Source organism: Paroedura picta, chromosome 3, assembly GCF_049243985.1.
Source record: "Paroedura picta isolate Pp20150507F chromosome 3, Ppicta_v3.0, whole genome shotgun sequence".
Lineage (NCBI taxonomy): Eukaryota > Metazoa > Chordata > Lepidosauria > Squamata > Gekkonidae > Paroedura > Paroedura picta.
This window is the reverse complement of record NC_135371.1, coordinates 149,283,868-149,309,077: the sequence shown is the minus strand read 5'-3', so window position 1 is coordinate 149,309,077 and position 25,210 is coordinate 149,283,868. Positions and strand designations below refer to the sequence as shown.

The 25,210-nt window shown below is 45.8% G+C and overlaps 1 protein-coding gene across 5 annotated transcripts in view; it reads right to left on the bottom strand.

The window, feature by feature from the left end:
• Nucleotides 1-25,210, bottom strand: part of DIP2B (disco interacting protein 2 homolog B) — a 183,180-nt gene that overhangs the window by 44,565 nt on the left and 113,405 nt on the right. For 4 of the 5 annotated variants that reach the window (XM_077328628.1, XM_077328626.1, XM_077328630.1 and 1 more), the window contains exons 4-7: nucleotides 21,644-21,769; nucleotides 6,059-6,271; nucleotides 2,716-2,865; nucleotides 259-378 (exon numbers count right to left, since the gene is read on the bottom strand). In XM_077328628.1, the coding sequence (XP_077184743.1) occupies nucleotides 259-378; nucleotides 2,716-2,865; nucleotides 6,059-6,271; nucleotides 21,644-21,769 (609 nt within the window). The remainder of the gene's footprint in view (nucleotides 1-258; nucleotides 379-2,715; nucleotides 2,866-6,058; nucleotides 6,272-21,643; nucleotides 21,770-25,210) is intronic. The other variant, XM_077328631.1, reaches the window with a different exon arrangement.

Genomic DNA, 25,210 nt, shown 5'->3' with positions numbered 1-25,210 from the left:
GTCCCTGTTGCCAGGCCACTGAAGTCCTGGGGCTGGGGGGGGGGGGGGTCAGCCAGAAGAGAGTGCTACTGGTCCCACAATCGGCTTGCAGGCTTCCTTGGGGTACTGGCTGGTGACTGTAGGGACAGGATGCCACACACTGAACAGCCTTTGGTATGATCCAGCAAGGGAGTTCTCAGTAAAGTATCCCCTAATCAAAACCAGCGCTACATGCTGCTAATCTCAAGAATTGTAGGGGCAATAGACACAACCAGATACCTTCAACAATTTCTTCAAAATCATCCACAAAGAATTCCTTCAGGGGTGGCCGCTTGGGTCGCTTTAGAGTATTGAGCAGCTGCTGAATTTTCGTGGAGACTCTGCTACTTACAGGGACACCTGCAGTTTGGGAAATGAGTTCAGTTCATCAAGGGGAAATGTTACCTACAGGGGACAGTAATTCCATACGAAGGACCACTGAAATGACATTACCAGATACCCCCAATTCTATATAAAGAATTCTTCCAAACAAGCACTACTACAGAGGTTTGATTAGAATAGCAGACTACTAAACCAGGTGTGCCAGAAGCTGCTATTGCTGATTAAATCCAATCGCCCCTCTTCAGCAAACCTATTTCAATACTGCCCAACACAAGTTCTGAAAACATCTCTTTTAGCGCTGCATCTGCACAACTGGTGAGTCTGTGGCAAGTGCAGACTATTAGGCTGACATGACACCTGACCAAAGCCTATTTTAAACTCCCTGTTCTGGCTATTTACCAGCCATAATACCTGGCTGATGGGCTCCCTTTGGCTTGGTGTATTATCAGGCCAGCGCTACCACAAGATCTGACCACCAGGGGGTGCTATGAGAATTCCAAGCCGTGGCAATTTACAGTCAAGGTTATTCTAGCAGCAAAATCTCACAGGCAGTACTGTTGGGTGCTTTCCTGTCTGTATACAGCAGAACTCCAGCCCAGCAGGTTTTTTTTAAATTGGCAAGTCCTACCCTTAATACTCTCCAGAAGCCTGTGTTGGTATTTATCGGTGCAATACACTTTACTCAGTGATCACAAAGCTCATTCTGTGATACCGCAGCTGCTATCCACAGCACTGCTGAGGAGGTGGATCCCAATCAATTCTCAAACTGTGCCTGCTTAAATATCATCTTCCAGAGACCTGGTTTGCTTGGGACCCCTCGCTTCCTTCACAGTGGCTATTCCTGGCTCTGGGTTGGATGGATCTTTGTAGCCTTCCCTGTTTTTCACAGGGAAAACATGCAGAAGCACAACTCCTCTGCTGCAAGGAAGAAGCGTCCAGAGAAAGCTGGCAACATTTCCACCAATCCAGACCAGGTTAGTTTAGCAAGGATGGAGCTACAAAGGGCAGTAGGTCTCCTTCCTCCTCATACATCAAAAAGCAGAGTCCTGCTCTGGCAGAGGAGACCATATGGCTGCTCTGGAAAGGAGAACAGCTGCAGAATCTCAGATTGAAACTCAGTTCCTTCTTTAAAACAAAAACTATTTAGTACTAGTTACATGTTCCTTACCCCAAATGCCTATTCATATTTTTTGCTGCATGCCTAGAGATAAAAACGGTTTCAGAAGCAAGTCCCTTTTCTTGCATGTAGCTATTTTCCATGCTGGGGAAGGTACAATCATTTATGCCACAGCACGTAAGGGGAAGTAAACACATGTATCTTTTATCACAAAAGACTGTGTTTGGATGGCACTGCATACTCCGGCTTCTCAAGACACAGATCAAGAAAGAGACATGTAGTTTTCACACATCTTGGGCTTTACCGACTAGATATCGGGGGGGGGGGGGATCAGTCACTGGAATATACTGCCTAAGGAGGTGGTGAGCTCCTCTTCACCGGCAATCTCCAAGCAGTGGCTGGACAGGTACTTATCATGGATGATTTAGACTGATCCTCCTGCATTGAGCAGGGGTTGGAAAAGATGGCCCTTCCAACTTTATGATTTTAGAGTTGGAAAGGCTGATTCATCCCTTCCCCCTACACAGGGAATATGGCATCCGGGTGACTTCACCCAACAAGGCTCAATCCTTTTGTCCTCAACCCAACAGCACAAAAAGAAACAAGCCCACAGCTGAGCCAGTGACTAGCAGGCCTTCTTCAAAGCTCAGGCAGGGATTTACAGCTCTAGTTCTGGAACAGCATATCCTCTCCATAACTGAGGTTCTTTGCCTCTTGCACATGAGTTACATAGAAGCGGGGGAAAGGAAAGCAGAAGGGGCTTCTTTCCTCAGAATTAATCACTCTTTGAAGCAACCAATCAACTGAGCAGGGGTAGTCAAACTGCGGCCCTCCAGATGTCCATGGACTACAATTCCATTCGCTGGCAGGGGCTCCTGGGAATTGTAGTCCATGGACATCTGGAGGGCCGCAGTTTGACTACCCCTGCAATTGAGAATTGGTCATAAGGGTTTCAAGCATTTGGGAAAATATAACCGGGAGCAAGTGTTGGCCTGTATTCCTCCCCTACGCCCCCCCCCACGCACACCCGACTTATAAAAAGCAAAACAGCACAAGTTGTTTTTCTGAGGCGAATGTCCGCTAGCAGTGAGAGTGCAGACAGATGTTCAGAACGGATGACACAGGCTTTGCAGCTCAGCACTGCTGTGCTTTATAAGCTACTTTTATTGCTGGCCTATCAGGCGCTCTCTCTCTCTCTCTCTCTCTCTCTCTCCCAAGGTGTGGAGGGGTGGATGTACCATCAGCTGTGTCCATAAGGCTGGACCGGTTAGAGGCTTTGTGCATGCCCTTCACTATTCCCGATGGAGGCAGGTCAATAGCAGATGGGCGTACAGAGGAAGCTGGTGTGGAGGTAGTTGCGGTAACATCTGGGGGAACTGAGAAATTTTCTGGAGAGAGGATGAAGAAAAAAAAATTGAGATTCAGGTTACTTTCCACTGCCAGATTGGCTTGAGATGCAGCATTACAATTATCGATCTGCTTTTTCGACAGATGACCGGGCACAGAAACCACTAACCCAGAGGAAGGGGGGAGGGCTGTGACTGACACTTGCATCAGACAGCAAAGGACTAACCCATTCTGTAACACCTAGATTGATTGTCGAAGGTTAACTAGACTAACAGTGCTTTATTTGGGATGCTCACCACAAAGCACAAGAAAAGTAAACTACTGCTTCTCCCCATTGCCATACTGAGACTTAATGAAAAAGGCACTGAACTGCAGCATTCCTGAAGTCTGATTGCCCGCTACTATAGTGGACTGACCAAAAAGGACTACCTGCACAAAAATTCTGATTTCAGGAAAACCTCTCTGGCAATTCAACAGCTCACTTGCCGTTCTGCCAGCAGAAAAACTGCCCAGCAAGCTCAAAACGTACCATAGCAATCACCTAAAAGGTAACCACGTCACTTTTATAGAAATATACTGGCCCTGAGAGTGTAGGCAGAAAGCTGTCTATCAGTTCCATTGAGACTCTCTGGGCCTTCTCCATCTTCTGCTGAACTACAGTGTAATCTGGCACTTCTGGAGACATTTCTAGGCAATTCGTACTTCTACAAGCTCTATTTTTCTGAGATGGAAAAACAATAATTGAATAGCTACAACAAAATAATGTTTAGCGCTAAGGCTGCTGGAAAGCATTTTGGAGGCAGATGAGCGAGGGGGAATATAGTGATCACAACGGTTTCTGAAACAGCGGTGGAATATTTAATTTTTGCAGGCAGCACATTCTGGTAACAGCGCAATGTGGAAAATATCAGAAAACAAGTTCACTTGCATCCACATACATGTAAGAGACCAAAACAGACTGGAAATTCACACATGCATTACATGTGTTCAATTTTTTCCCCCTTATACCAATTGTAATTATTGAGCAAATGTGCAAACATTCAGAAGAATGGGGCATTTATGGACTATGGGCTGTTTCCTGAGTTTTCAGTGCTTGGCTGTTCTGATTATAAAAAGGCACTTCAGCTGGGGGAAAGGACTGAAGGGCAGTGAAACTCGCCTCAGATATGGCAACGTACAGAACAGAAGGAGGAGATCTGTATTACTGTCTATCTTCAAAGATCTCTCCAAAACCTACTCTGGGTGGCTCAGCTAAGCGACAATGACACAGGCCCCGGTTTTGCTCAAGGGCCTGTTCCCTCTCAGTGTACAGCAGGAAGCCAGAAGAAAGAGCTCAGTCAATGCCAAGTTCGGACTGTGCCAGTCAATTGTGCACATGCTACCCACCGAATTCAGCCAAACTGATCTAGGCTGACTTTATAACATAGTGACTGCATGCACACAACACACACACACACACACACACACAAATTCAGTACTAGTGAAACACAACATAGACTGAGCTTCTTCTTGGGACCACCAGCTTTCCAAGTGGTCTGTTGACCACCAGGTCTCTTGCAAAATGTACGTATTCCAGGACTGTCTCCACCGGGATCTTGGGCTTAAATGTTGGCAACACAGTGCCTGGTTTGGTTGATTTTAGCTCTCCTCTTTACTAAAATGTCTTCCTGCCCTGTGTTCACAATGTTTAAATGAGTGAGGGCTTCTGTGCCAAATCTATCCATGGCTATGTTTTTCAAATGTTGAAATTACTCTTAGCATTTGCAGGCAGGCCTTGCGATGTTTGCATATGGTGACCAGTGTATCCATCTGTCTCTGTGTCGGAAATGCAATGATACCAATGAAATCACTGCTCCTAATTTAACCGTGTTTATTATTCCCAATGTTTTGCTTATAAGAAAGAGCTACGTTTTGTCACAGCAATCTGACATTAACTGTTCAGCAACGGAATAGCAGGCAGTTCCAATCTGAAAGCACATTTTCGCCATGACTTTGACGAGAATATCTTTGTTTGAAGAAAGCACTGTTTGTGCTGATGGAATTTTAAACGGGCACATCTCCCAAGTTTTCCATTTTAGAAAATGATTTGCATCCCAGAAAGAGAGACGAAGACACCAGCAACATACAGGTTAAAAGAAATAAAACGAAGCAATTAAAAGACACCAAACAGCTACACGTTGCTCGCCTGAAACCAATTAAGCCAAAGCAAAGAGCACAGAGACACGTAGCTACCCCTCTGGGATGCAGCAATATCCTTCAGAACACATTAACGAGAAAACATGTACCATGGAACAAAACAAACCCTACAAAATTTCATACAGCAGCACCAGCAGCAGGGAGCACCTCAGAGCATCAAAAAACTGAGCCTGGGGTATCCAGATCTTTAGATTCCTCAATAAAAGTGCAGACTAAGCTGGAGAAATGATCCAGGCCTAAACTAAGCTGCATAAAACCTTACTCTGGGGCTAAGGTGGAATGGGGCAAGTCCTGATCCATTCGTAAAATGTTTCTAAAAGCAAGAGGCCAGATTTGTCAGGTTACCTGTAAATACAATCACATTCAGGTAACCGGGTAGGAAAGCTATACAGAAGTTGTCTCTCCCTTTCTGTACACAGAAAGGGTGGTAAAAACAGCTGTGGGCTAGTAAACTTTTGTAGACTTATTTGCAAAGCTGCAAGCGGTCGTTCAGGCCTTTGCTGGGTCAACCATTTTAAAGTGGCAAGGCCTTCCCTCCGGTAGGTTAAGGCAGGGGTAGTCAACCTGTGGTCCTCCAGATGTTCATGGACTACAATTCCTATGAACATCTGGAGGACCACAGCTTGACTACCCCTGGGTTAAGGGACAAAACATCTGCAATGCAACACAGAACAAGTATGCTACGGCAACCTCTTTGCTTACGCAGGAGTGAGCACACTTGCCTGCACAATAGCCACAACAAGCGTAAAGCAACACCAGTGTGCAAAAAGAAAAATGGCTAGGCTGCATGAGAACAGTGTCCTGGGGATGTTCTCCCTCTTTCTGTGGCAAAAGCTTTTTTTTTTTTAGTACCTGGCAGCACCTCGAAATCTTTGGGCCACGCTCACTATTCGCTCACTGCCACTGAAAGCGATCCAAGATGGGAAACAATTTGGCCTGCCAATTCTCCTTCCACGCTGGGAAATTTCAGAACTTTTACATAAAATGAAGACTCGAAGCACTTTCGTTTCGCTGTCCACCCCACCCGCCAGCTCCTACCTATTCGAGTATTGGCAAATACATCAGCTAGTGACCCACTGGTCCCTTTGCCTTCTCCATGGGATAGTGTAGAAGATGCTGATGAAGATGTGGATGACCCCTGAATAGATCGGTTGATCCATGACTCAGCATTCTGTAAGCTCTGATGCAATGCAGCAGATAGAGCAGCCTGGCGCCTGAGCGACCCTTCATCTTCGGACGCAGAAGACGTGTCTGTGTGGGATCAGAAAAGGGAAGCACACCGCACTTAACATGCTCTCTTTGCAACCGAGGAAACACTGGCAAAGGCTCCGTAACAACCAATGCAGACTGTGTTTGGATACGAGCCAACACACAGGGAAAGCTGGTAGCAAGCCCCCAAACCTTGGCCCAGTCTGTTCCTTTGCACAAAGGAAAAGCTGGCAAGAATATTCAATACCCCCAGTCACACAGTGAGCCAACCACTCTTTTGCGGGCAATGCCCTTGGCAAGGTCAGTCCCCTGCTCTTTGCATGCTATGCGACCCGGCTGCAGTTTCCCCCAATCATCAGCAATTCTGAAATGGAAAACAAGGCATCAGAATCAACCCCAAACAGAGTTTTGGGAACAGGTGTCCTGGGAAATTGCTTGTGTGCTGCAGTTACTGATTTGCAGCAGGAGGACACAGATGAAAGAAAAGTTTTGTGTGTGATTTTTTTTTTAACAATGCCCGAGGCTGTATGCATGTAAGAACTCCTTTGTCACATTTTTTTTTCTTATAGGAAAAGTCAGCATCAGCAGAAAAGAATCCTGCCTATATAAGGGGACTCTAAATATTATGAACAAAGAACGACTGCAACACAGCTTCAGCTATTCACGGCGTCACTGATGTCAAGGGCTTTTCTATTTATATGTCTGCTCATATGAGTAGGCATGCATGTTATATATCTGTATATGTCTGAATGTAGGAAACACCAGACCATCACGATTTCACAGTCCTAGCCATGTCAAGGGGCCTAGAACGGTAGTTTGCATTAATTTCCAATAAGGCACAATGAGGGAGTAACCATGACATCTATCTTTTGTGATTGGACAATACTATGCTGATAAGGTCCTAACGGGATCCCAGCATACCATGGACTTGTAGAAAGCTACACAACTGAAGCAAGTGGTTCAGCTCGTACGGACACAGGCCTGGAAGACTTCTGGCTCATGGGAAGGGTGATCAGACGTCCTCTCAAGGTCTCCATGAGGGGTAAAAAAGAGCTGTAGAAAGGACTGGGCATCCCAAGCTCTATCACCTTGCTCCCCTGATGCCCACCTGACACAAGTGAGAAGCTCCTGCCCAGACTACCTCAGCTGCCTTACTGTGGCATTAAAGGCAGTTTCCGAGAGGAGGAGGCAGCATTATCTTGCCCACGCATGAGATCATTAATCTATCTGCACATCATACTTAGCAGAGGAGGCAGCGGCAATGCCATTTCTTTGTGCTTACACCAGAAGCAGAAGAATGTCTCTCGTTAGATGCTCCTTTAAATATGAACTCATTCATTGCAATAATGAGAAAACCAGGAAAGCTGAACAGTAAGAAGCCAAGGGGCCCCGAAGGCTGGCTATGAGCCACAAGTACTTGAGCGTGCAACACAGCCCGCTCACTCTGGTCCTCAGGTGTGTTTGGGGGCGAGATCAGAATACAGGAGGCACCTTCACAATCCGCACAACAGAAATACAATGCATGTGTGGTAGCACAATATTCACCCATCAATATTGACCATCTAAACAAATGTGTTGAAATGTTCAAAAATTCAGAGATCTGGCAGCGACGGATGCAAGTCACCTGCTTAATTAAGGAACCAAAGGAAGGACCTTTTAATGTGTGAAATGGACTGCATCTCAAGGCAGGAGAGTGACAGTCATATCTTCAACCCATGGCTAAGGAGCACCAAAACAGCCACCAAAGTCACACTGCCACGGGGCAGCTGCATATTGCAAGCAGAGCCAGCCCAAAAGTCAGCTGTCAAAGAGAATATGCATTTTGAGTGGAACCAACAGACAACGCCTCACTGAACATGAGAGAATTCTGCAAGTCCTGAAAGGACAGGTTTTCTCACAGTAGCAGAGTATATGGTGATACATCTGACATAGTGCCTCGGCTATGGCTACGAGTAGATCAGCCTTTTTCAACCTTTTGACTGTGGAGGAGCCCTGAAATAGTTTTTCAGGTTTCAAGGAGCCCTGGAAGTGATGTCAGCTGGCCACCTCCCTGCCACACCCCCAGGAGTGGCATATCATTGGAAGTGACATCACCATGTGTGTTAACAGGCAGCCTCGAGAAGGACTATGGGAGGGAGAGACAGGAGGCGGTTTAAGGAGGGAATAGGCATGCAGGCTCTGCCTTCTCCCACAAACCACAGAGAACGTACTCATGCTCGGGAGGGGGAGCAATGGAAACAGCCAGTTCCCTAGCTTGTGGCCGAGTCCATTCAGGCAGGACAGGAAAGGACATGGAACCCCTCTGGAACGCCCACAGACCCCTGGGGGTCCACAGACCACTGGCTGGGAATCCCTGAATTAGATACAGGAACATGCTGAAATTTAATATTGAAATTATACCATATTTTTATGCCACCCTCCCTCTACGGAGCTCAGGGCAACACATATGGTGCTCTCCTCCTTGATTTTATCCTGTGAGGCTGAGGGCTGTCTGTTAAAGCAATAAATCATTACGTTTGCAATTAAGTTGCAACAGAACTGGTTTTTCTGCCAGTCACCAAGACTAATGAACTCAAAGGTTTTTTTTTTCTTTTTAGTTATATTAGTTTATGTTTTCAGCCTAAACGTTTCACACTGATATAAGACTGGATTTTAGAAGGGGTATCACATGGAAAGGCAGACTGAATTCCCAGCAGTTGGATTTGCACCTGCTGCTGAAACAGGCATCACCAACTCAGCTCAGCTGTCAAGAGGACACTTTGAGACTTACTATCCCCTCTGTAGATTTGTCCCATTTGTCAACAGCCAGCTGTTTTAACCCTTTTAGGAAGAACAGTTCCCAAAGACTCTTCCTATAAGTCCATGAGCATGATGCATGCTAGCTAGGACTAGGGCATATCTTCTCTAAGACCGTTTATGCACTGGGAACTTCACTGCTCCAGCTCCCGTGCAGGAGCACAAATTGGGGGTGGGTGAGGTGCACTAGGCCAAATGCTCTCCCATGTGGGTGCAGGAAGAGGTGAGGCAATGTGCCATGACTAAAGCTCCCACCTGCAGCCCGGCTTAAAACCTCCAGTGTGCAAACGGTTAAAGTGTCTCTTCCAAGGACTCACCAAGCAGTAGATAAAGGTATAGCCATAAAAAGGGAAGGAAGACCAGGTCCCTGGGGATTCCTGATGAAACACTGTAGCCTTAAAACTGCATATAAAACATAGGCAGGAACAGGGAGAACCAGGGATTCTTCCTCATCCGCACATTCCTCATTTAGCCACTCCCGGGGTCCCTGGGGAACCAAGAGCTGTAAGAATGTGGTTATGGCCTCCTTAAAGCTCCCTCTCACTGCCCCTGCAATGGATTTGAAAACAAAAAGCTTGCCCCCCAGACTCTAAGACCAGCAAACAAAAATGGATTTCAAAATACATATTATATGGTACTGAAATATCAAAAGTGGCATACATATAATATAAAACATATAAAACAGTGTTAAATATAATATCCAGAGGACATTATACAACTCCAGGGGATAAGTGCTAAAAGATACATCAACCTCTTGAGCCTAAGAATGATGGCTCCGGCCGTGAGCCATCATTCCCACTGATATTGCACTGGAGGCAGGCCGGCAGGCCAAAGAGGGCACCTGCATTCTGTTCTTTTGCCATAGATTTTCTTTAGTACTTGAAAGTATTACAAGACAGTAAGGAGCTGTTTGCATCCCCTCCCCACCACTTTTTATGGGCATATTCGACAGTACGTACTTCTATTATCCTAGAAATCCACCTGGATCACAAACCAATGATCAGAGATGGTGACACTATTATAACAGACATAATTCTCTGACCTGGCTGCTTGTACCCTGGTGCCCACACTGTTTAGCGCAAGACTACTGGCATACTGCACAAGCAGTGTTCTCTTTACAACCTACATTGCTTAGAAATAATATACCTGTGGTTTTCAACCTGAGTGCTGGGGACCACCTGGAGGGCCACAGAGTTATTGCAAGGAGTTTGCAAATCTATATGCATACTAAATTTTGTCATTTTGATCGTTTTGATGTATTTTCTCCGCCAATAAAGCTATTGAAATAAAATGATTTATTATTACACTCTAAGACCAGCAAACAAAAATGGATTTCAAAATACATATTATATGGTACTGAAATATCAAAAGTGGCATACATATAATATAAAATATATAAAACAGTGTTAAAAAGCATAAAATACATAAACTACAGAATAAAATAATTCCTTCCTTCATTTAGTCCAGAGGCTTCTGAGCCTAGAATCCATCCATCCATCCAAACTTGCCCACTTTAAAAGTAAATTTTAAAAGGGACCCACATACTGGAATGACCGCCTATCACCCTATGCCCCCCACAGAGCCCTATGCTCTGTGGGTGACAACTTACTGGTCGTTCCCAGCCCCAGGAAAGCACCCCTGGCCTCGACCAGGGCTAGGGCCTTCTCGGTCTTGGCCCCGACCTGGTGGAATGAGATCCTGGGTGAGCTTTGGCCCCTGCAGGAGTTTTTGATATTCCACAGGGCCTGCAAAATGGAGCTCTTCTGCCAGGTCTATGGTTGAGGCCGGGGTAGTGAGGAAGATCGGTGCCCCCCCCCATGTTAGGTAGCAGTTAGTCTGTGTCATCTTGACCCCTCTTTCCATCCCTCTAGAGGTAGAGCGGGGGGGGGGGGAGTTTGGAGGTATTACTTCCATGTTGTTCTGTTTTTATTATGATTTTGTTGTCCGTTTTAATGGGGTTTTATTTGGGGGGTTTTACCGGATGTCTGGAACCTGCCACAAGCTGGTTTCAGGAGTGGCGGGAAATAAATTGAAAAATAAAAAAATAAAAATAAATTATTTATTCCTATCTGATAACATCCTCGAGAGGTGATACATTCTCTGACTCCCATTCTCTGAGGAACAGTGCCTGTTCTGTGGTGGTGCAAGACCTGGGGAACACTCCATCCAGGATGGCCTGAGCTGCCTAGTGACTTTGGAGGATGGTCATGTGCAGAAAGGCATCTGTGCTGGCAGGCTAGTTAATTGGTGTTGCTTTGACGTTTGTTAACTAGTTTGCTTTTTGAATTGCTTATAATAGTTTTTTTTATTCAACCGTATACGTACCACCATAAATTTGATGGTAGTTTGGTTGGCACATTATAATAATACATTTATTAGTATAAGTTTGGTTGCATGCACAATGATAATGGAAAACAAAAGTTCAAAAATCAGTGTATTCCAAAATAGCAAACTTGTTGAGTGAGTAAGGATGGCACATCAAGCTGTGTTTTGCGTAGTTGCCAGGGTTGACTTTTTGAACTTAACAGATTAGAGATTGCAAGTGGGAAATTATGAGATTTGCAATGGGGAGAGGAAATCATCCTTTAATCTTGGTTCTTCTGTTCCCCTAGTGCAGGAGTGGCCAAACTGTGGCTCTCCAGATGTCCATGGACTACAATTTCAATAAGCTCCTGACACCACATAATGGCAGGGGCTTGTGAGATTTGTAATCTACGGACATCTTGGGAGCCACGATTTGGCCACCCCTGGCCTAGTGGATCTCTCTTTTATACCCTGCTACCTTCTCTTGCTTCTCCTGCCCCCTACCTCTTCCTTCCCTTTTCTCACCTTCCTTGTTCTATTGCTGCTCCCCCCCAGGCTGCTGTTACCATCACCACTTCCTTGGCTCACCCAGCTATGTTGCCTCTCTCAGCTTCCCCACTGCTTCACCCCACCTACTTGCTTGCTGCCCCCCACTTGCCAGCCCATCCACCTGTGTGAAGCACCCCTTTTCCAGCCTAACTCACAAGGGGGCAGCAACTTATCTATGTCACCTCCACCCCCTGGCAGCAGAGCTTTCAAGCTGCTTCAGCTTGTTTCAATAGAAGGTGAGCGTAGGGTTGCTAGCCAATCTTCAAAATGGTGGCCAAGCTTTCATAACATAGCATCACTGGATCTCACCCCCTCCCCAGGGCATGGTAACTTTTTAAAAGTTTTTAAAATTACTATAAACTTTTGCTCTTTCTTTTGGATATTTGTGCACCTAGTGGCTGACCCAGATTTATACACACATTCTCCCAGTCTGTACTTAGCCCCAGCATGTGGGCTTTTCGATCAATAACCCAAGGTCTATGTTAACATTAGATCCATAACCCAAGGTCTACGTTCAACATTAGATCCATAACCCAAGGTCTACGTTCAACATTAGACATATAATATTGCGAGTATGAAAAGGTATCTGTGTTCACAAAGCAATACAGCCCCCTCCCACTCTTTGATCTATTGCAGCAAGAATATTTTGTGACTCCTTCCTCCCAACTTTTCTAGTTAGAGTTAGTGAAGGTTGATAGGCAGCCACTTTCTCCTTTGGGTGTTTTTTTAAGCTCTTGAGTCCCTCCCAACCACTAAAGCCTTCTTTGAAGAGCTCCTGCTGCTATTCTACTGAGATGTACAGGAACGGCATCCTGCATGACCCAGCTGAGACATGTCGCAATAGGTGGCTCAGTCACTTTCATCACCAAAACAGAAGAATCCCATGCTCAGTGCTGTGATTGTTTCCGCAGTCGTCAGGTTTTCTTGCTGGACCTGCTGTTGGTTTCTGAAATCAAGTTCCCAGATACAGCATATATAATGTGTAACTCCACTACTGTACAGTGGCTTCCAATCCTTTTGAATATGACTGGCAGTCTTCAAGCAAAGGTTGGATACACACTTTTCTTGGATGCTTTAGGATGCTTAGGGCTGATCCTGCGTTGAGCAGGGGGTTGGACTAGATGGCCTGTGTGGCCCCTTCCAACTCTATGATTCTGTGATTCTATGACCAAATAGATATTTTACAACTGTTTGATTCAGTACATTTGTCCAAATCAGTCCTGGCAGAGCAAGAGATTTGCTGCAATTTTACTGAGCAAAAGTGAAATGATAGGCTTCTGGGCTGGCAAAAGTCTCTGTAACATTAATTCCATATGCAACTTTTGTAGGATTATATAACCCATCTATGCTACTAAAAAAAGAGGCCACATGAATAATTAAAACGTGTGACAGGCAGCAGTGTTGAGGGAGCACAGGGCTGGCAAAGATAAATGTACTGCTGTGCATGAAAGCTCACCTCCTTAAAAATGGATGCCACTGAGGCGAGGCAGGGCCAAACGGACACACTTTTAGGAGAATACTTGACTCACTTAAGCATCTGTTGTTAAATCTGGTGTTTAATAGATTCCAAAGCATTCAGATCTCTGGGTGGGGAATCATTCCATATCTGGCCTACATCCTCAGAAATCTATGGAAAACACGTAAGGGAAAGTCCCAGAGCCTACTGCTGTAAGTAAGATAACTCAGTAGGGAAAACATCCACACCCAAACTCGATTTCCAAGGCATTCCATAAATATCCAAATCCCAGCCTCACCTACAATTTACATGAGCATAAAGGTATCTGATTCATTACCAGAGTTTTCTGTTTTTAAGTTTTGATACAAATATTGCTTCAGGAAAGCTTGCAGGCTGCTTAAAAAAAAACGACCTTGTTTAACAGGCTTGATGCCTTAAAAAGTGGGATGGGTGCAGCTTTAGGGGCTACACTTCTGACAGCACTTCTGCCTGGAGACTGCCTTCCATCCCAGATGGGCAGACAAAAAAGATCCCCGAGGAAAGCAGCTGGTCCTCCTCTCTGGACATGCACCCTGCGCTGATGGAAGTCAGCCAGCCAGAGCACACAGAGCCTGCGCCTGTTCCACATTCTTCTCTAGAGGAATCACAGATGGAGGGGAGGGCAGATACAGAACAACAGGCCACACGGAGACTGGTTCACTTCATGGGAGTGCCTAATCCCCAAAATCAGCAACCTGTAAAGACACCTTTATGTTCTGGGAATCCCACAGGCATGGTGTAAATCAGAGGGCAGCACCTCCTTCATCTGAGGCCCCAATAAATCCCCATGACTAAATGTGAAGGTGCTGGGGTGCCAGAGCACAGGCTGAGCTCCAGCACCTTGGACATAGGAGGAGTCCTGTGAACTGAGCAAAATGGTCTGCCAGGCAGCAGTTTGGCATATGTGCAGAGGGGTTCCCTACTTCTGGGGTTAAAGATAGCTCTTCAGCCTTCCACGGGGCCCTTTCAACACTGTCGTGATGGCATGGGAGTTCTTCCTTGTACCACTTCAGGAATGTCCAGTGCTGCTTAGGTAATGTCAGGATACTCTCACAGACTATTTATGCACTGGGAACTTCACTGTCCCAGCTCCCGTGCAGGAGCACAAATCAGGGGCGGGTGACGTGCACCAGGCCAAATGCTCCCCCATGTGGGTGCAGGAAGAGGTGGGACAGCCTGCCATGACTAAAACTCCAGCCTGCAGCCCAGCATGAAACCTCCAGTGCATAAACGGTCACAGAGACAAAAGAAAGTAAAGAAGGGGATCCTAATTGGAAAATAAATTCTTTGTTTCATATTATTAAGGGCCCCAGGGAAACTCCTCTCAGGGACCTGCTGGTTGTCAACACTGACAACTAACACCTGATAATGCCAGGACCCCAAATTCCTGTTAATCAAATGCCCAGACTTCCCCCCCCCCATGCACATTTCTGCTGTGTGCTCAGTTCTTGTCCACATGTGCAATGAATTCGGGAAGGGATGCATGGGAGACAACAAAATTATGCAACATTTCACATATGATAATCCTGAGACACAAAAACTGCATTAAAAACACCTGGTCTAGTAAATGTAAGCTGTTCTGCCTGTGATATATTAGAGATGGACCTCTTGGGAATCAGCTGAAGATTCTGCAGCAGAGGAAACAGCATCCTTGAACTGTCCTATAAAAATCTACAGTCAAGGATGAAAATAAAATATGAAAATCTACAGTCAAGGACAAAAATAAAACAGCTCTCAGGCTCTAAACTCAGAAGAAAATACTGCTATGAACTTCAGGACTGTTATATTCTGACAACCATTTCAATCTACTTCATCAGCTAATCAGGACTTCTCTTGCTGACAGAGTGAGCCGTACCTTTTGGTTGACCAAGAGTGGGTATCCCCTCCCTGGCTTTTAAATTCATGTGTTGCGTGCAATTTTTATTCTGAAGCACAATACAGATTTCATTGCACATACAAATGCAAAGGGAACATTTTATTTCTGGTTAGGTATGTGGCTGTTTTACTGATACGTTAGCCCAAAGGGCAGAGAAATGTCTAAACACAAAGGACCCCTTACAAATTGAGACGTGAAGTAATATAACCTCATGACATTAGGGAATGAATTCAGGCTCACACGGAGAAATCAGATGGTAGTAATCCAAGCTATCTGAAAGAATCTGAATGTCTACACAATTAGGTCACAGACGAGGAACTTGGGAGTGCTCAAACTGGGCTGAATGATGTAAATACCCTCCCCCATCTGTGCAATCTTCTGCACTTGATCCAAAGAAAGAGACACAACATTAAGGTTCATTAGCCACTCCCAGCAGGGCTTGCAGTGGTTTCTAAAGACATCAAATGTTTATGGGCATAACCATAACCCAAGGCATGAAAGAGATTTAACAGGGGAAATCTCTTCCTCGGGACTAAAATAGAACTACTCAGATAAATCTCTTTCTCCTCTCTGTACATTCAGGTAACGTTATGAGGGCAAAAGCAGATATCCAGAACAATGAGAAACCTCAAGGTTAACAAGCTTTACATCAACTTTGGGAAGATTCACATTTACACAGTGAGTATGCTTGCCCTGTACACACATTCTAAAACACCCTGCAGCAAAACCAGGAACAATGACTATCGCATGAACACCAGCATACACGTACATGGAAGAATTTACCTAATAACAAGTCTCCAAGATTTATGTGAATGGGTACAGATTGCCTATTTTTGGTGCATTTGCTATGGGAAAAACTGCTTAAACATGGGTGTACACCAAGTAAGTTAGTTTGTTATTTAAAAAATAGAGTTGTACTTAGAGACCAACTAGCTTAATGTGAAAGAAGCTCCCAACAAGTATCTGTTCTCATCTACACACAGAAGGTTTTAAGACTACACATGCATTTCCTGAACATCACCCAGGTACACAGGAAAATAAATCAAATTAACATGGTAACTACAGATCATCCGGGCAATCAGGGCACTTGGTAGGATTGGCTTGATATGCCATCATTGTCAGAAGTTTATTGGGAGGCAACATGTAATAGGGCCTTGTTGGTGGAGGTACTACCAAGATTATGACATGCCCTCCCCAAATGAGGCATGGCTGCCACCTTCTAAGGTAGAGCAGTAAGAGTTACCTCTTTCAGGGAGCTTTTCAATTTGGCTTTGGTTGCTCTGTGAGAGATCTGAAAGTTATGTCTGGTTGATCTTTTGAAATTAATTGTGGAATCCTGTATTACTCAGCCACTGTTTATGGAGTCTAAGTCCTGGTTTTGTTTGGTGTTTTGTTTTCTTGCTTCTTTTTTTACCATATATTGGCTAAAAATATCTACTGCCTGAAGTATTTCTGTCAAGAGAGAACAATTTTCTCATCTGCCCTCTCCCACTGCTGCTCAGAATGTCTCCCATGCTGCTACAGGGGCAGTGAATCCTCAGGAACAACATGCAGGGAGTATTATAGGTCCACTGTGAGAAAGGAAAAGGGGTGAAAATTCTCCCCCCCCTTCAGTCTATAGAAATATTTCATGAAATGTAACACACTGTAGTTTTTGTATTATGCTCTTTATATTCTATAATCTACCTTGAAGGAACTACATGTTGAAAGTGGTATAAAAGTATTTGAATTGCATGCAAAATTACAGTTAATGCTTAAATTTAAGTTTCCTTTGAAACCTGAGTATATGTTGTTATACGTCTGTCCAGGGAAGCTATCACATCAAGCAGAGATCTTCCTCCATGCTACAACTGTGGCCAGAATTATTCTGGCAAGGAATTGGAAAACATCAACTTTACCTCCCTTATCAGCTTGGACTGATAAACTTGCAGATCTCTCAAAAATGGCTAAATTGACAAGTCAAGTTAATGGGAGACAAATTCAAGAATTTCAAGAACAATGGAATTACTATCTAGATTACTATCTAGATTTTCTTGATAACTAGAAATAATGGTGGGGTTGGAAAAATCTAAAGTTTTGAATCCCAAAGGGAAGGTTCACTGTGTTACTGTATTTGTTATATTTACTATACTAATAAATAAAAGAATCTTAACACAGCCCGCGGCACCACGGGCGCCGCGGACTAAATAAAGCGGTAAGGCCTTGGGAGGCAGGATGTGTCCGTGATGAGGAAGGGTGCCGATTAGCCCCTTCCTCTGGACAGACTATTGGAGGAATCAATCGGCAGGCGCTTTGCGCCTGCCGATTGGTCCCTCCAATTCCCCGCCGGAGCAATTGCGAGCCGTGCACAGCGTGGCTCGCAGTTGCTCCTTTGCCGGTTGCTTGACGCGTCAATGCGACAGGCTTCGCGCCTCCCGTTGCGTCAGGCCGCCGGCAAGGCAGTCCCCGAAAGGCCAAGAGTCCCCGAAAGTGAAAGGCCAAGAGGCGAGCGTCGCGCGGCTGGCGGGGGCTCCCTGCCCGCAGGGCTGGCACCCCGACAGCCAACGGAGCCCAAAGGCCGAGGGGCGACCATCGCACGCCTGGCGGAGGCTCCCTGCCCACCCGCCTGCCACGCCCAGAGCCAAGGGAGTGACGAGACAAAGAGCCCAAAGGCCGATAGGCGACCGTCGCGCGCCTGGCGGAGGCTCCCTGCCCACCCGCCTGCCACGCCCAGAGCCAAGGGAGCGACAAGACAAAGAGCCCAAAGGCCGAGAGGCGACCGTTGAGTGCCTGCCGGAGGCTCCCTGCCCGCCCGCCTGCTGCGCCGAGAGCCAAGGGAGCCAACATGCAAGGAGGACGACCGTCACGCAGCTGGCGGGGGCTCCCTACCCACCGGCCTGCCGCGCAGGGACGCGCTTCGCTGGCCTCTGGTGCCGGCGAGACCCGCAATGCTGGATGCGGCGGCGACGAAATGGCTGGCTCCACCGGAAGCCCGCATGGCCACCGCCTCTGCAGGCCGCCCTGGGCTTCTGCCTACCTCAGGACCACGCCCGCGCCGTAAAGGGATGGGACCGTCGCGAACACAGTGAGTGCGCCTGGGGTTCTGTCTCGCCTTTCCAGGGAGGAGCCCGGGGTCGGATTTGGGGCCGGCCTCTGGGAGAGGGGGTGGGTTGGAGCGTCTTCCTTACCCTTTTCCCCTTCTCCCCTTTCAAAGCCCATTTTTATAAATGGGCTTTGAAACTAGTATTAAATATAAATAAATGAAATATTTAAATAAGTAAATATACTAAAACAAATCTCCCACAGTATATACTTCTAGTGTCTGGTGCGCTGAATATGAACAGAAAACAGCCAAAGCATCCACTACAGTATAAAACCTGACCACAACACATAGTCAAATAGAAAGCCATTAACTTTCATGGAGAGGAAACAATATTGTAATTCAATTGATCATTCATGTTATTTTTCACAAAAGAAAACTGACGTTTAGGATTTTAAAAAAAAATCCACAAAACTTTATTAGGATACCCAACTAAACATGTACCAGCTATTTATAGGGCTTCATTTTTATCCAGCAGAAACTTCACTACCCAAATTCTACCTTCACAGGAAAGAAAAACCTTGATTTGTCCCTGTTACTTTGATCACCTACTATACTCCAGCCAGCTGACAAACACTGTCAAAGTTGAATAAAGCCACAGGGAAACTCAGGGACCTGCTAGTTGTCAACACTGACATCTAACACCTGATAATGCCAGGACCCCAAATTCCTGTTGATCAAATGCCCAGATGATTGACAAAAATGAACATCCCCAAATTCATACACATTAATCAGATTATATCATAAGAGCGGGCTTTGAAAGGGGGGTGCCGCGGCCCCCACACACCCCAGGAACCCCCCATGCGGTGGCCACCCGGCAGGCTGCCTCCCTCCCCAGCTTCCCTGGGGGCCTGGGAAGCCTTCCCCGCCCACACCCCTCCCCACCAACTCCGCGGCTTCCCTGCGAGCCTTGGAGCAGGGCTGCCACCCTGCCAATGCGTCGGGCCTGCTCTGAGGCCCACAGGGAAGCCTCCCCCTGCAGTGGAGGCTTCGCACTTTCCGATTGGCCCCTCCGATTGTCAGTCTGGGGCCAAGGGGCCAATGGCCCTTGTTTCCTGTCCCGGACCATACCTACCCCCCCTTAGCCTTAACGAATTATTTATACTGCTCCACGAGCAGTTTACAGATATGCATGTTGTACTTATGGTCTACATTACATCTGCAATGATGGAGGCATTTGCTATTGTGAATAGCTTCTAATTTTACCCCCATTAAGATCTTTTTTATTGTTTTCTACATAAAGTTAGATAGATAACAACCCACTCCCTGGAATGTTACCACTCACTCCCCCCCCCACTTCTCCAAAATATCCAACCAACAGGAAAACAAAATAAGAGCTGAGCATACCCAAGCAGCTAAGAGTAAAGAGAGTGAGAATGGAGTGGGGGGAGCGGGGAGGCAGCAATAGACGATGAAGCATAACCGCTTAAAGAGATACAGGAAATCTTGCCAGATGGAAGTAAAGGTCTCCAAAGCTTCTCATCTGTTATATGCAATTCCCTCCCTTGTACGGAGATCTAGCATATCATTGGTCCAATCATGCACAGAGGGAGGAATAAAAGATTTTCAGTGCTGAACTATAATTTTCTTGGCAACTATGGTTGCCCTTTGAATCCACAGCACCTGATGTTTGGGGAATACCCAGAGAAATGGTTATACAGGCTAGGATTAGATTATTAGCTGTGAGGCATAGTTTGATAGGATTAATTGAGCTATAACGTCTTACCAGAAATATACAATTTAAGGGCACTCCCAGCTTCTATTGGCATGGTAGTTTTAGGTATAGGACTGACAAGTTGTTACTTATTTCCAATGACAAGTGAGAATCTAAATGTGCTCTTCACCTTTCAAAATCTACTCACCCAATAGGCATGTACACAAGGAATTAAGTGATCCTTCTCTGGATCTCCCAGCCAGCACTCTAACTTGCAGCAACCTAGTACTGGTGGCAAAGAAATGTTAGGCAGAAAGGAATGCTGCCTGTGCACCACCAGCCACACTGGGGCAAAGGAAGCAGCTGTAGGGAGACCAGCTAAGAAAGTAGGCCCCAACACTTGTAATGCCTTCTATGTCAGATATATCTGCTGCTCTAAGAAACCCAAAGACTCTCTCTGGCCAGCTATGAAAGACGCTCAACTTAATTCTCCACTGCCTTTGCCTTGTTCCAGGCACAAGAGCTGGATCTGACAGATCTTAGCCATTTGAATGTTTAACACTCATTTTCATATTCAGTAGCTCAGTGTTCTAGACAAGCAAGAGTCCTGCTAAAAGGCAGGACAGCTTGTTCATAATGCCACTGCAATGCAAAGTTTGCTTGATTTGCAAATCAAACCAGTTTTTGTTTTCTTTTTTCTGGTGTTGGCATTGAAACTCAACTGGGAAGAACAAAAAATACATATATAACAGGTAAAATTGTATCATCCAGTAATTACGGCATGCATAACATCAGCACAAGCTATCTCGGTTTGTGAAACGTCTTTTGTACATCCCGTCACTTTACCCATGGTGCATCCTGAGAAAATGAGAGGTGCATTAGTTAATATTTCATAGCCAACACACTGAGATCTGTAACGTTGCAATCTGATCAGTTTTGTTTACTGAAGATCTAAGCATAAAAGGAACACCCCAGGAGATTCTACTGATGAGCGAAAAACCACTATAGAGCTACGTGATGCCAACCAAAGGAGCAGTTCCCTTAATTAGATTTTAAGAGACAGGAGCAAGATCCAAGTCTGCCTCGAAGCAAAACTCTATGATATGAAAGTTCTGCAATCTAACACAAGCCATCTACAACCGGCACAACTACATCCAGCAAGCTTGAAAATGTCAGTTGACCAAAGGACTGGACTAGACAACCTGGAAGTGCCCTTTCCAACTCTAGGATTTTTTGTTTTGATAAGGGCGGGAGTAAGAGAAATCATCTCTGCGCTCCTATTATTATTAGACTTCCTAGTACTTTGAAGTGCTGAAATGAACTGATAACTGTCAGATCAATTCTTCATTCTCAGGACATGTTCGGAAGCTTCCGCTCCTTTGGAGTTAAATTACAGATCAAGATGATGAAGCAAAGTATGAGCAAACAAACCCCCACTCCCACCCCTCCAAACTCACTGAGGCTGAATTGCTTTGTTAAGTGTAAAAATGCTTAACCCTAAATTTACCAAGTAAAAGTTTTCAGAAGAGCTATTATTCTAAAAAGAGCCACTGGATATGCACTCCCCCCCCCCAAGCCATGATAAAGAGGAAAAACTAAAACTTTATTCTAACTTTAACCCTTGAGTCACAAAGTCCAGCTGGTGCTGGTACAACTCTAACCTGGAGGGGTGCAGGTGTCAGCAGGAGACTGCACAAATGTGGATCGCCTTTTGGTCGGCATGGGCAAGGCCATCTTCTGTTCCTTGTGCTTTGCCAGCGCTGCTTGTACTGCCTCTGTGTGGATGTCTAACAAATGGAAAGAAGGAAAGGGCATCAATACTGCAGCTGTTAGGAGAAAAAGCACAACAAGGAGGCCCCAATTCCATTACCCTTCGCTAGCTATTATCGCAAATTCTGGGCCTAGAGCAACTAAGACATAATGGTGCTAGGTGTGTCTGAAAATGTCATAAACTGGCCACAGATGTACCACCCTGGAATCCAAGCCACTCCTCTGCCTCTTTTTAAGGCACAACCTTCTCAGAATGCCAGCCTTTGAAAGTCTTCTGGACACAGGTTCTGGCCTGTTTATTTATTGTATGGCAGAATTATACACAGGAAGCATATCATAATATATGTTGCCAAGTAGGTACAATGGTTAAACAGACTGAGCAAACCCCCCCAAAGTTTTCAATCTGTTCAATTGCAGCTGGGGACAGTACAGAAAGCTCCATCCTTTTTCCCTGGAAAGCACAATGCTCACATTCCTGTGACAGGTGGAAAACAGTTTGGCAGGCTGCACCACAGTCGGGATCGGGTAATTTACCCCATTCTTTTATTTGTTTATATATTTATATAGTTCTGCAGAACTGGCCAAGCCTATCTGTATTGTATTAGCTGGTTTCCATACTTTATGTGGTAAGTCAAATCCGGTGGGCCTCCGGTACTCGCAAAAACGTGTACCGCAGACTAGTGGTCCCCACCCCCGGTCCGGGGACCGGTCCTGGTCCATTGATCAGTCAGTACCGGGCCGCGGTTCCTCCTCGTCTTTCTCCCCAACTGCTGCATTGAGGGCTGCCCTGCCACTCTGCTGCTGGCTCACCTTTGGTGCTCTCCAGCGGCCACCATGGCTGGGGCTCCCCCTCGGCGTGGCGCTGCGGCTGGCAGTGCCCCCAGCGGGCAGCGGGAAGTCAGGGGCACCGGCAGGAAAGCAAGTGGAGCAAGGGCTCAGGCGGCGGCGTCCCTCGGCAAAAGATTCCCCCTCCCCACCAGGGCCTCAGTAAAATTGTCAAGCGCTGACCGGTCCCCAGTGATAAAAAGGTTGGGGACCACAGCCGCAGACCATAACTCCAGAGCTTATCTTCCGCTTTCTAAATTCAACAGCAGCACGCACACTTTTGAACAGAGTGATCCAGAAGGGCAGTTTCAGCAATCCGACAGGGACTAGGGGAAGGAGCCTGGACTTCACGCCCTAAGTGCCACCTCCTGAACATGACTCATCCGGACAAGGATAATAGTTCAGTGCCAGAAATGAAACAAACACAGCATGATTCATTCAATTCAAGAATCACTTCTTTTTTCTGGAGCACAATAAGAGGGAATACACAGTGGCAGGAGGTTATTTTACAATGGAAAAAATATAGGAAAATGCTCATACGGAGAGCACTACTTGTGGCTGAAAATGAATTCTCCTGCAGAATCAAACCAACTGGTGACTTTCTATCCCCCTACTCCATTTGAAAAAAGGTAGAAAAACTAATTAAAATTAAAAATAGAAAATGTAAGCGACAACAACTGTCTATGAGTATGTGTGTCAGAAAGAGAAAGCAAGGACATTGCAAAAAGCCCCCTGAAAAGCAAAGATGAGTCACCCAAGGGAGCTAAGTCACAGAATACTAGAAAATTCCTTTCCAGTTTCCAGCACATTAAGAATACAAAGAGTTGGTTCTTATATGCTGCTTTTCTCTCCATGAATGAGTCTCAAAGCAGCTTACATTCGTCTTCCCTTTCCTCTCCCCACAACAGACACCCTGTGAAGTAGGTGAGGCTGAGAGAGCTCTGATATTACTGCTTGGTCAGAACAGCTTTATCAATGCCATGGCAAGCCCAAGGTCACCCAGCCGGCTGCATGTGGAGGGCTCGCCAGATTAGAAGTCCATGCTCCTAACCACTACACCAAGCTGGCTCTCACCACTGTGAGTTTACGCAGAACCCACCTACCAATCTTCCCCAAAGGAAAAGCTGGACACATCTTTACAATACTTAACACCCTACTCCTAGCCATGGCAGCCTCTAATGCAGGAGCTCTCCCTGAATCTAGAGCATCTTTATATTTTACGTACTACTGAGCTGGATATTTTGTATAAAGAGCTCAGAAATGTACTTGCAGCAAGACTGAAACCACTGTAGAAAGTATAGAGTCTCCACTTACAACCAACCCCAAAGGTCCAGCAACTTAAAAAAAATATTCAAAGGGATAGCACATTTTTGCTAGTGAAGAAGAACTCAAGGAGAGAATTTCATAAATTCTTCTTCTGAGCCTTTGCTGTCTTGGCTTCTGCCAGTAGTGGTGTCTGGACACAGATTCATGTAGGTGGTCATTTAGAAGAAAAACATCTTTAGCAAAACAGAAAAATGCCTCCTCGAATCTGGAGACTCAGTGTGGTTTTTGGATATTCACTAACATGTCTTCCACTGCTGGGTTTCCTGTAAGGAAGGCAGATGGAGCATTTCCCCCTGCCAAAATGTACTTTCTGCCTGTGCAAGAAAGAACGCATATCGTCACCGGAGTATGCGCCTATCTCTCCCCCATCCCTGTTTCACTCAAGGCCCAGCAATAACAATGGAAAGTGCGTGAGTCAGTTTCAGTAAAGGGTCAAAGCCATTCAGAGGCCTACTGCTTACTGTATTGTGCAGCACTGAATCATATGAAAGCCTAATTAAAGCTGCACACAGAAATTGCCTGAATTGAGAATTTCTGTTACCAAGCTAGCGTCACTGCATAAAAGGAAAGACTAATACAAAAAAGAAAGTCCTGAGGTTTTGTAAAAAGCAAAGGAGGCACATCTGATCTAATAAAATGAAGCCAGAGGTGTGACAAGGGTTACCAGAAGTCCTGCACCTTTAATAGAGGCACAATGGATTGCTGATTTCTGGATGAAATTAGGTACCTCCATACCATGAAAAAGAGCCTCTTGTGGTGCAGGGTGGTAAGGCAGCTGACATGCTGTCTGAAGCTCTGACCATGAGGCTGGGAGTTTGATCCCAGCATCCGGCTCAAGGTTGACTCAGCCTTCCATCCTTCCGAGGTCGGTAAAATGAGTACCCAGCTTGCATGCTGGGGGGTAAACAGTAATGACTGGGGAAGGCACTGGCAAACCACCCCGTATTGAGTCTGCCATGAAAACGCTGGAGGACGTCACCCCAAGGGTCAAACATGATTCGGTGCTTGCACAGGGGATACCTTTACCTTTATACCATGAAAAGCTTCATCTCCTTATCTGTACACATTAAGGACACTGGGCATTTTTTCCTCCAGGTTGTTGGCAACCCCAGTTGTAGCACCGTTCCCAACATGGAAGACATGTAACAACACATGCAGTAACACTCATGGTATGGTTTATCCTCACAACAACCCTGTGAGATAGCTTACAGCACAGGGCAGGACAAGGAGTAAAACCCAGTGATCCTTCATGGCGGTATAGCGATTTGAACGCAAGTTTCTTGCACCTTAACTTAATGTATTAGACC